General features: G+C 39.9%; 1 protein-coding gene across 1 annotated transcript in view; it reads left to right on the forward strand.

Annotated features, from left to right (window-relative positions):
• The window catches only part of LOC128014038 (mucin-2), a 31,247-nt gene extending 19,055 nt beyond the window's left edge, over positions 1-12,192 (forward strand). The window contains exons 22-32 of the mRNA XM_052597278.1: positions 5,384-5,522; positions 6,011-6,115; positions 6,340-6,516; positions 6,599-6,838; positions 7,879-8,035; positions 8,211-8,342; positions 8,637-8,866; positions 8,908-9,295; positions 9,375-9,703; positions 9,857-11,965; positions 12,007-12,192. Coding sequence (XP_052453238.1) covers positions 5,384-5,522; positions 6,011-6,115; positions 6,340-6,516; positions 6,599-6,838; positions 7,879-8,035; positions 8,211-8,342; positions 8,637-8,866; positions 8,908-9,295; positions 9,375-9,703; positions 9,857-11,965; positions 12,007-12,192 — 4,192 coding nt within the window. The remainder of the gene's footprint in view (positions 1-5,383; positions 5,523-6,010; positions 6,116-6,339; positions 6,517-6,598; positions 6,839-7,878; positions 8,036-8,210; positions 8,343-8,636; positions 8,867-8,907; positions 9,296-9,374; positions 9,704-9,856; positions 11,966-12,006) is intronic.
• The last annotated feature ends 128 nt before the right edge of the window (positions 12,193-12,320 follow it).

Genomic DNA, 12,320 nt, shown 5'->3' on the forward strand with positions numbered 1-12,320 from the left:
TAAATAGAACTTATATTAAAAACAATAAAGAAAATACAGTCAGTAACTGAGGCACAAGCTAATAGCAGTTGTGTTTGAATGTAATGAGTGAGAGAGCGGTGCTATAAGAGAGAAGTCAAAGAAACTCCCGACTCAAATACTGTATGACTGTGTGCTATTCTGCACTGCTAATAATAATAATAATAAAATCAAGCCCTTCTCATATTTAAAAAGTAACGGAAAGGTAATGTAACACATTACTTTTCATGTAAAATAACTAAGTAGCATGATTAGTTACTTTTTTAGGGAGTAATGCAATATTGTAATGCATTACTTTTATAAGTAATTTTCCCCAACACTGATGGTTTTGTGGTCCAGGGTCGAGTGTTGAGCAGTAACGTATTACTTAGTAAAGTTTAATTAATTATTATTTTTTTTTAGTAAAAGAGTAATCTAACGCGTTTTAATTTTCAAAATAGTAATTAGAGTATAGTTACAATAGTTACGATTGCTTTGTAATCTAGAAATGTAGCACACCTACTGTCAAGTCAAGTGCATTCAGTGGATTAGAGACCTGCAGATTGCAGCACGGGACAAGATGGGCGAATGCAGAGACTCGTGTGTGTGCGGGATGCAAGAGAGTAAAATGACTCACAGGACTCCCATAAAATAGAAATATTTAAACATAAAATATCTAAAACACATAAATTATAGTTATTTTTTTTAGTTAAAATTAACTAGTGTTTTGTGAATGTTGATGCTTTAATTACAAATATTTATTGGGAGCATGTATGCTGGGTTTTCATAAATTTCACGGAGAAAAAAACGTAATGTAACTAATTACTAATTACTTTTGAAATAACACAATCAGAACAGTAACATGATTACTTTTAAAAAGAGTAATCAGTAATTTGATTGCATTTTCAGAGTAACTTGCCCTACACTGCCAGGGTCACGTATCAATTAGCTCTGAGATTGAAGGGGAAAAGTCTAGATTAATTGTCCAAGTGTCAGTCTTTGATTGAACTGATGATTGGATTGTGAGTATTCCAAAAAACGATTACCCCTAATGCCGTATTTCTAGACGAAGTGGGAGAATGGTGCCAGGTTATTGTTATGAAAGATATGCTGAAGTTGAGTGATGCCCTTTTCTGCGTATGTGCTAAAATTGGGTCGATTCTTGTTAGCTGTAAAATCTGGGTTATTCCAAATCTGTGTGTATTTAGATGGTGCAAGAGGGGAGTTTGTGATTTGATGAACTTTCCAGGCTGTCATAGCTACTGATATTGTCTGCATTTTAATACAGTGGTGCTTATTGATTGTCTGATTGTAGAAGTGTTAATGTCCTTAAAAATTATTAGTTCAACATCTAGTCAAGCCATGTGCTTTCTGATGGGATCCTTTATTTGTGTATATTTTGGAGCTGATTGGCCAGAGAGAGTGGTAACAATGTGGTGCTTTGATTCCTCCGTGTGGTTTTGATTTCTGTAGGGTGGTCAGTTTGATTCTTGGGGATAGACAAATCTGTGTTTTATAACAGTAAAAACTTTTTTTGTGAGTCATGTTTGAGGCACGTTTATCAAAAAACACTTCTATTAGCATTTATTTTACCCCCCCCATTGGAATTTAAATAGTATATGTTTATGTTGAACTTCATTCACGAACAGATGGTACTGTATTAAAGGGGGGGGGGAGGGTGAAATGCTCGTTTTCACTCAATATCCTGTTAATCTTGAGTACATATAGAGTAGTACTGCATCCTTCATAACTTCAAAAAGTCTTTAGTTTTATTATATTTATAAGAGAAAGATATTCTGTACCGTTTTTTCCCGGAAAAACACGAGCGCCTGGAGGCGTGACGTGTGGGCGGAGCTAAAGAATCACGAGCGCGAGTAGGCTTTTGCGTTGAGAGCGTTTGGAAGCTGTGACATTACCGTGAGGAAAAAAACATCAAAAACAAACCATGGCTAACAGTCAGATTCAGCGTATATTTATGATCCAGAATCAGAACCAGAGGCTGAAATTTAACAAGAGCAGCAGCAGCAACGACTACAGCAGGACATCTCTATGTAGTATGTATTGAAACTGTATATATTGGCTTAGCGGTTTTGGAAAATGACTAAGTTCCACTTTATGTCGTCTTTTTTTTTTTTTTTAAGTTGTACATGTGGAAAGTGCAGTTTGATGCCAACATCGCATGTTGTTTACTTGATGTGCTTATGCGCCGATAGTTAAGTTAACAACAGAGATATTTGAAGCAGTTTTACTCACCGCCTGCGGTACCAACACACGATCGTGACCCTTTTTCGTTGGGACTGCATTATCCTTAAGAAATAAACGATACGCAAATCCGGCGTAAAACTGGGCCTTGTTTGTAAAACAAGCATCTTCGAAATGCAGGGGAACAAACAAAAACACTTGCACAACTCTGTTGATGCTCTGTAAAAATAAACTCCATCCACTGGTCCCTTAATGCTTTTTTTTTTTTGGTAATCTGTGCAGGGTTGTCTTGCCCTGGCAACCAAAAACACACTTATTTTGTGACATTTCGCTCTCGCTCTGATCAGTGAATGTCTCTGCTCTCTGCTATATGGGAGCGCGCTCTCTTCCGGCAGAAGTGCCCTTAGGACCCATATAAGGAAATTCCGCTCCATCTAACGTCACACACACCCATACTCGAAAAAAAAACTTTCCGAAACTTGTGACAAACCGGAACGTACAACTTAATTTTTGAAACTTTGTCCATGTTTAGCATGGGAATCCAACTCTTTAACAGTGTAAAAAACTCAGTATGCATGAAATAGCATTTCACCCCCCCTTTAAGCAGTATATAAAATGTCTGTGTATTTGACAAATATTGCATTTAATTCACTTCATCTGTGATAAGAGTATGCAAACACCTTGACTTAACGTCTCCACTTTTAACTCTGTCCCGACTGCAAGCAGCTACTCTTGCCAGCTGGTGACAGCGTAGTGTAGTTCATCTCGAACAAGCCTAATCTTACAATGGCCTCCAGTTTTTTCCCTGTGATAAGTAATGGGCATCATTTGTTTTATGTGGATATATTCATATACAGTATTCATTATACAGTATTCATTTAAATTATTCATTTCACTATGAGGGACACAGCTGCTCATGACCAGTTTGAAAGTACTTTAAATCATAGCTTTCACAAGATATGTACATTTGTGTAATATGCTTTGAGTTTACTGTGTATAATATAGTTGTTCATTTTGTAGCAAGCTTTTTTTTGACCCAATCAGTGTTAATGTCGTTGACTAAATATTTTCGTCATTATTTTCGTCACGAATATATTTTTGCCGACGAAAACGAAACGAAAACTAAAATAGAAGGCACTGATGGAGACTAAAACTATGACTAAATTGATTGACATTATCGTCAACGAATAAAGGACGAGACGAAAATAGACTGTGACGAAAATCAAATCAGCAGACGGGAGAGATGCGAGGAATGAGCAAAAGAACCGGCAAAACAGAACAGACTGCATGAGAGAAGAGAACCAATCAGAGCCTGACTTATTGAGACGTGAAGCGAAGGTTTTCAGTTTTTATGAGCTCCCGGGAAGTCGGCATTCGAAGAGGTGATAGGGACTTTAAGCAACAGCCTCTGGTGGAACGGCAACGCCATTCTGGCGTTGTATTGCGCCTGCGCGCAATAACTGCTACTTTCTGACGTTCTAATTTAACGGTCTACTACGGGAGAACAGCTGATTTGCCAGAGTCGCTACAACGTGACAGGTTAGGTAAATAAATGTTATGTTTTTAGACTTATTTACATCATACAATATTAAAAACTCCTCTTCTGACAAAAGATTGTCATTTAACGCCAAAAGCAATCCTTCTCTTGCTTTTTTAAATTATATATTTTTTTGGATCTCAATAAATGAATTAATGCTGCGTTGCGCTGTTCTGTTTTACCGTTGCTTAGTGACTTTTACGTTCTTGGCTACAGCGGTGTGACGGCAAACTTCCGGTCGCTGTAGCCGTTCCATTCGCAGCTGTTGCTTAAATTCCCTACTGTCTAAAAGAGCGACAAAATGTCCACAGCTCACTTCACGTATGACGACGAACAAAACAAAACAAAGTGTAAAGCACGCAGAGCGCTCATTCGTGTCAAGAACACAACCAATTTGAAAAGACATTTACAGACGAGCCACCCGGACATTTTCTCAAATGTAATTTTACAACGATGTTCTTTTGTTTATTGAGCTAAGCAAAATTGGAAGACTGCAGTGTGTAGATGTTGTAGCATTAAATATTACGAACTGAAAAGTACTGTAAAATAGCCCCTTCTTCAAATTAGATGCGAGCACAATACTAATACGTAATATCATGATAAATACATTTGATTAATACTAATGTTTAGTATATTTTATAATGTTCTACTTGTTGACAATATCACAAATATTTCTATATTAGTCATGTGAAACATGAATGTTCACATCCTATCATTATACATACAAATCTAGCAATATTGTAGTATTTAAAACATACAATATTGCTAGACAAATGAATACCTTATAAAATCTTGTTACTTTTTTTATCCACCTAGCTGCCAACTTATTAAATATTTACTTTAAATGTATGCACTTATTGTTCAGCTCAGCTGTAAGCTTTAAGGTCCTGGACCTAACGTTATTTTTCTTTTATTGATGGTCAATTGGCAGCTAGTTATTGTTTACATTATCATGACAGTGTTTGTTGCTGCATAAAAGCTTTTGAATCGAAATAAAGACACAGTTGTGTTGAAATAAAGTTGAATTTGTGTTTTATATATTTTGGTTAAGTTTGTTTCCTATACCAGCTGTAAAAAATTGTCTAGTAAATCTGTTATTGATTTTAGTCTTATTTTAGTCGACTAAAATACCAAGCAATTTTAGTCGACTAAAATACCAAGCAATTTTAGTCGACTAAAATAAGACTAAAATTAAAACAAATCAGATGACTAAAACTTGACTAAAACTAAAAAGAATTATAGTCAAAAGACTAAGACTAAAACTAAATTAAAATTTCGTGTCAAAATTAACACTGGACCCAATAACATAAAAAATAAATAAAAATAAAACTGACTGAAATTAAAAATTACATTTAAATTTATGCATTTAGCAGATGCTTTTATCCAAAGTGACTTAGAGTGCATTCAGGATATCAATTTTTACCTGTCATGTGTTCCCGGGGGAATTGAACCCCCAACCTTATGCTTGATAACGCAATGCTCTACCAATTGAGCTACAGGAGCACTGACTGACTGACTGATTCAGAAGCCGCTACCATGTTGTCTTCCCTCTTAGCTTTTCTAATGAACTGATGCTGAAACAGGTATTTCCAGGCACTTTAATATTGATAAGAACAGTATTAATAATTTGTATGTTTAATATTTCAGCATATGCAAAAATGGGATATGGAAATGTACTGAAAATGCGTGCTACGGCACCTGTACCATCTACGGTGAAGGTCATTTCAGGACTTTTGATGGCAAGAGATACTCCCTTTACAGAGAATGCGAACACACCATAGCCCGTGTATGTTTATCCATGTCTGTGTTCTTTAATTGTGTTACTAAACTTTAATACATTTTTAAAGTATCTGTATGTTTTACATTGTATTTTAAACTCTTACTTTTTCTGCGTTCCAAGGGGTAATAATATACTTTTTACTTAACTACATTTAATTAAACCATATTGTTTTTCATTATTTTGAACTCAAGAAATCAATGCCCATTCTGACACAAGCCTATTTTTTTCCATAAATCTAATGAATTGATTAACAAATTGCACTAAAATGACCTGATGAATTGACCTGATAGGATTGTTCTTAAGACAATAACTCAGTGATTCAATAATAAAGATAAAGCAAAGGAAAGTAAGAAAAAGTAAAAGAAGAAAACAAAAACAAAGAATTCAGTTAACTTGTATTTCAACTTGCAAAAGTATTGCAACTGTTTAGTGAAGTTACCCATCTGTGGCAACTTCTTCACGGCCTGACATGTTACTGTTTGTGACCCCTCTAGGATAACTGCAATATGAACCAGACTCTCTCCTTCAGCCTTGTCACACAGAACAAACTATGTGAGACCACCAACACCATCTGCAAGTCTATCAGTCTCAAATTTGGGGTGAGGTTATTTCATAGATCAAACTAAGCTTGAATGTAGTATTAGAAAACGTGTAAAAGTATGTAACATGCATATAACTAATGTATACATGTATATAAAGAAATGTTTGAGAAATTTGTGATATAATCTGCGACCTTGCAACATGTGTCATATGAGAGAGATATCCAGTTACATATATTGGAGTTATAGAGAGTGTTTTAATACTCACTGTTCTAATCCTGCAGAGATCTGAGATACTTTTATCAGAGGATGGAGTCAAAGTTGTTGAGAGCAATAGCACTGATCACCGATATAAGATCCATTCTGCTGGGATATATATTGTCACAGAGATCGAAGATCTTTTGAACTTAATCTGGGACAATAAAACAAGTTTGACACTCCAACTCAATCCGAAATTTAAGGTATGCAGTCCTTAAAGGTACACCTTTACATTTTACCATTTGTTCATCACTCACCTAAACATCTACATGATCTCTATGGCAGGGCAAGGTGTGTGGACTGTGTGGAAACTTTGATGGTAATGCAAACAATGAATTTATGAAGCATAATGGCGAAGTGGTGACGGATCCAAAAGATTTTGGAAATAGCTGGAAAGCGAATCCCGACTGCCCAGATTTGACAAACATGATAGACTTTTGTAAAGAAAATTTACATCGGAATGTCTGGGCTGAAAAACGATGCAACATCATAAGAAGTGATGTCTTTAAAAATTGCCATGCACTTGTAAGTAACAGTATAAACTATTTTCTACGGTAGTTACATGTGATGTGCAATTTTTTTTGTTGAAGTTCACATACATTCAACTGACCATTGGCAGATAGAGTTTAAAAATAATCATTATTTATACAATGCTTTTTGGTACCACTAGTGGCACAGAAATTACACTTGTAAATAAGCCAAAATAAAATAAGCCAAATTTGGACCTTCTGCTTTTATCTTTGTCTGTACATGAGAAATTATTTGACATGTTGTTCAACCATCCTTGATTTCATAAATAAATATACACATAAAAAGCAAAAAGTATATATATATATGTGCCAGTACTAGTATCGGTACCGAATGGTTCCCAGGCAAATTCCAAATTTAAGTGATCATCCCTATCCTCTTGGAGTTGGGACTTTGGAGTGAGTAGGGAACATGCCTTTAAGTAGTTAGAAATGCACTTTGCAAAAGAACTGACATAATTTCCTCATTATCTTCAGCTGGCATGTTCACATGACAACGGCAGCATGTGTCTGTCAGCAGATTTCGCTGTTTTACTGTCAAAAATGTTTTTCTTGTTGTTAGCATAACTGTTCCAAATAAACATGCATTTTATATTTAAAAAAAAGTTAAAAAAAAATATGCTTTATAAAATATATAAAAACTAATTAAGTAAAATATAAAATGTATATTGTTTTTATGTTGGTGTCCATCAGCGAATCTGCTGACGGACACATGCTGCATTGTCACGGGAACATCCCGACTGAAGATAATGAGGAAATTATGTTGCTCCTTTGGCAAAGTGCATTCCTAATGACTACTTAATGGCACACATGTGCCCTACTAATCCCAAAGTCTCCACTCCAAAGGAATAAGGATGATCACTTCCATTTGTAATTTGGCCGAGTACCGTTCGGTACCGGTATTAGTACCAGCATATCCCTACATAATATATCTACAGTATAAGGAAGAAAATCAAGCAAAAATGTGACATGAAAAAGAAAAAACATGATAGAATCTATGAAATATTCAGTTTTTTTTTTTTTTTTTTTAACTCCTAGGTGGATTCTGTTCCATACTATGAAGACTGTGTAAGTGACACCTGTACATGTGACACTGGGGGTGACTGTGATTGTTTCTGTACTGCAGTAGCAGCTTACGCTGCTGAATGTCGTAAAATGGGGGTTTGCGTGAAATGGCGGAGCCCAAGCATTTGCCGTAAGTGCTAATATATCCTAAATGTCAGTAAATATTTTACTATTGCCTTTAAACATACACAACACACTATATGTAAGTGTTTATTTTACTCTTCTACAAATTTAAATAAACTTTGATGATTTGATGTCTACTATAAATGTTTCCATTGTCCTGACTCAAGTGGTTGTTTTTTCAGCTTTATTCTGTGACTTCTACAACCCTGATGAAACAACATGTGAGTGGCATTATAAAGCCTGTGAATCTGCCTGCCTGATAACCTGCGAAAACCCCTCAGGAAATTGCTCTGATCAAATTCCTTTGCTTGAAGGTTAGACATATTTTTTTTTAATACTCAGGACATGTTTTGCTAACTTGCTGACATCAAATTGTACTTTAAAGATGCAATTTGTGTGTTTTACATTTTACCATACATATACTGTTTGCCTTAAATTTAAGTTCAAGTTTCAATGTTATATTTGTTTCATAAGAAAATCATGTTGCAGCATATTTCCATATTTCTATAATTTCTAAATTACACACCAAAAAATACTAAATCAAAACTAAATCAAGACTGTTAATAAAATATTTGTGTCTTCCTTTAATTCTTTTATTGTTTGCCTAGGATGTTTTCCTAAGTGCCCTCCAGAAACTCCATATTTTTCGTATGAAACCATGAAATGTGTTAAAATTTGTAACTGTACCCATAACAATATTCAAATCCCTGGATTAACTGTGGACCACTCATATGAGGAAGGAAAATGCATTGAATGTAAAGAAAATGGGAAAATAAGAATATATAATTGTACTACGGTGACAACTACGACTCCTAAATCGCCTACCACCACTACCACTGTGACACCGCCATCTACAACTACAGAGACTTCCACTGCCAGCTCCACGACTCCTACAGTGCCTACCACCACTACCACTGTGAGACCGCCATCTACGACAACAGAGACTTCCACTGCCAGCTCTACAACTACTACGGTGACGCCTACGACTCCTACAGTGCCTACCACCACTACCACTGTGACACCGCCATCTACGACAACAGAGACTTCCACTGCCAGCTCTACGACTACGATTCCTACAGTGCCTACCTCCACTACCAATGTGACACCGCCATCTACGACAACAGAGACTTCCACTGTCAGCTCTACAACTACGACTCCTACAGTGCCTACCACCACTACCACTGTGACACCGCCATCTACGACAACGGAGACTTCCACTGCCAGCTCTACGACTACGACTCCTACAGTGCCTACCACCACTACCACTGTGACACCGCCATCTATGACAACAGAGACTTCCACTGCCAGCTCTACAACTACTAAGGTGACGCCTACGACTATTACAGTGCCTACAACTTCTACCACTGTGACACCGCCATCTACTACAACAGAGACTTCAACTGTCAGCTCTACGATTAGGACTCCTACACTACCTAGCACCACTACCACTGTGACACCACCATCTACTACAACAGAGACTTCCACTGCCAGCTCTACGATTAGGACTCCTACAGTGCCTACCAGCACTACCACTGTGACACCGCCATCTACAACTACAGAGAATTCCACTGCCAGCTCTTCGACTACGACTCCTACAGTGCCTACCACCACTACCACTGTGACACCGCCAACTACAACTACAGAGACTTCCACTGCCAGCTCTACAACTACTACAGTGACACCTAGAACTCCTACAGTGCCTACCTCCACTTCCATTGTGACACCGCCATCTACGACAACAGGGACTTCCACTGCCAGCTCTACGACAATGACTCCTACACTGCCTACCACCACTACCACTGTGATACCGCCATCTTCGACAACAGAGACTTCCACTGCCAGCTCTACGACTACGACTCCTACAGTGCCTACCACCACTACCACTGTGACACCGCCATCTACAACTACAGAGACTTCCACTGCCAGCTCCACGACTCCTATAGTGCATACATCCACTACCACTGTGACACCACCATCTACGACAACAGGAACTCCTATAGTGCCTAGCACCACTACCACTGTGACACCACCATCTACGACAACAGAGACTTCCACTGCCAGCTCTACGACTACTACAGTGACGACCACGACTCCTACAGAGCCTAGCACCATTACCACTGTGACACCGCCATCTACAACAACAGAGACTTCCACTGCCAGCTCTACGACAATGACTCCTACAGGGCCTACCACCACTACCACTGTGGCACCGCCATCTACGACAACAGAGACTTCCACTGCCAGCTCTACGACTACTACTCCTACAGTGCCTACCACCACTACCACTGTGGCACCGCCAACTACAACTACAGAGACTTCGACTGCCAGCTCTACAACTACTACAGTGACACCTACAACTCCTACAGTGCCTACCACCATTACCACTGTGACACCGCCATCTACGACAACAGAGACTTCTACAGTGCCTAGCACCACAACCACTGTGACACCACCATCTACGACAACAGAGACTTCCACTGCCAGCTCTACGACTACGACTCCTACAGTGCCTACCACCACTACCACTGTGACAACGCCATCTACAACTACAGAGACTTCCACTGCCAGCTCCACGACTCCTATAGTGCATACATCCACTACCACTGTGACACCACCATCTACGACAACAGGAACTCCTATAGTGCCTAGCACCACTACCACTGTGACACCACCATCTACGACAACAGAGACTTCCACTGCCAGCTCTGCGACTACTAAAGTGACGACCACGACTCCTACAGAGCCTAGCACCATTATCACTGTGACACCGCCATCTACAACAACAGAGATTTCCACTGCCAGCTCTACGACAATGACTCCTACAGGGCCTACCACCACTACCACTGTGGCACCGCCATCTACGACAACAGAGACTTCCACTGCCAGCTCTACGACTACTACTCCTACAGTGCCTACCACCACTACCACTGTGACACCGCCAACTACAACTAAAGAGACTTCGACTGCCAGCTCTACAACTACTACAGTGACACATACGACTCCTACAGTGCCTACCACCACTACCACTGTGACACCACCATCTACGACAACAGGAACTCCTATAGTGCCTAGCACCACTACCACTGTGACACCGCCATCTACGACAACAGAGACTTCCACTTCCAGCTCTACGACTACTACAGTGACGACCACGACTCCTACAGTGCCTAGCACCATTACCACTGTGACACCGCCATCTACAACAACAGAGACTTCCACTGCCAGCTCTACGACAATGACTCCTACAGTGCCTACCACCACTACCACTGTGACACCACCATCTACGACAACAGAGACTTCCCCTGCCAGCTCTACGACTATGACTCCTACAGTGCCTACCACCACTACCACTGTGACACTGCCAACTACAACTACAGAGACTTCCACTGCCAGCTCTACAACTACTACAGTGACACCTAGAACTCCTACAGTGCCTACCTCCACTTCCACTGTGACACCGCCATCTACGACAACAGGGACTTCCACTGCCAGCTCTACGACAATGACTCCTACACTGCCTACCACCACTACCACTGTGATACCGCCATCTTCGACAACAGAGACTTCCACTGCCAGCTCTACGACTGCGACTCCTATAGTGCCTACCACCAAAACCACTGTGACACCGCCATCTACAACTACAGAGACTTCCACTGCCAGCTCCACGACTCCTATAGTGCATACATCCACTACCACTGTGACACCACCATCTACGACAACAGGAACTCCTATAGTGCCTAGCACCACTACCACTGTGACACCGCCATCTACGACAACAGAGACTTCCACTGCCAGCTCTACGACTACTACAGTGACGACCACGACTCCTACAGAGCCTAGCACCATTTCCACTGTGACACCGCCATCTACAACAACAGAGACTTCCACTGCCAGCTCTATGACAATGACTCCTACAGGGCCTACCACCACTACCACTGTGGCACCGCCATCTACGACAACAGAGACTTCCACTGCCAGCTCTACGACTACTACTCCTACAGTGCCTACCACCACTACCACTGTGACACCGCCAACTACAACTACAGAGACTTCGACTGCCAGCTCTACAACTACTACAGTGACACCTACAACTCCTACAGTGCCTACCACCATTTCCACTGTGACACCGCCATCTACGACAACAGAGACTTCTACAGTGCCTAGCACCACAACCACTGTGACACCACCATCTACGACAACAGAGACTTCCACTGCCAGCTCTACGACTACTACAGTGACGACCACGACTCCTACAGAGCCTAGCACCATTACCACTGTGACACCGGCATCTA

The sequence above is a fragment of the Carassius gibelio genome, chromosome B25 (genome assembly GCF_023724105.1).
Source record: "Carassius gibelio isolate Cgi1373 ecotype wild population from Czech Republic chromosome B25, carGib1.2-hapl.c, whole genome shotgun sequence".
In the NCBI taxonomy this organism is placed as follows: domain Eukaryota; kingdom Metazoa; phylum Chordata; class Actinopteri; order Cypriniformes; family Cyprinidae; genus Carassius; species Carassius gibelio.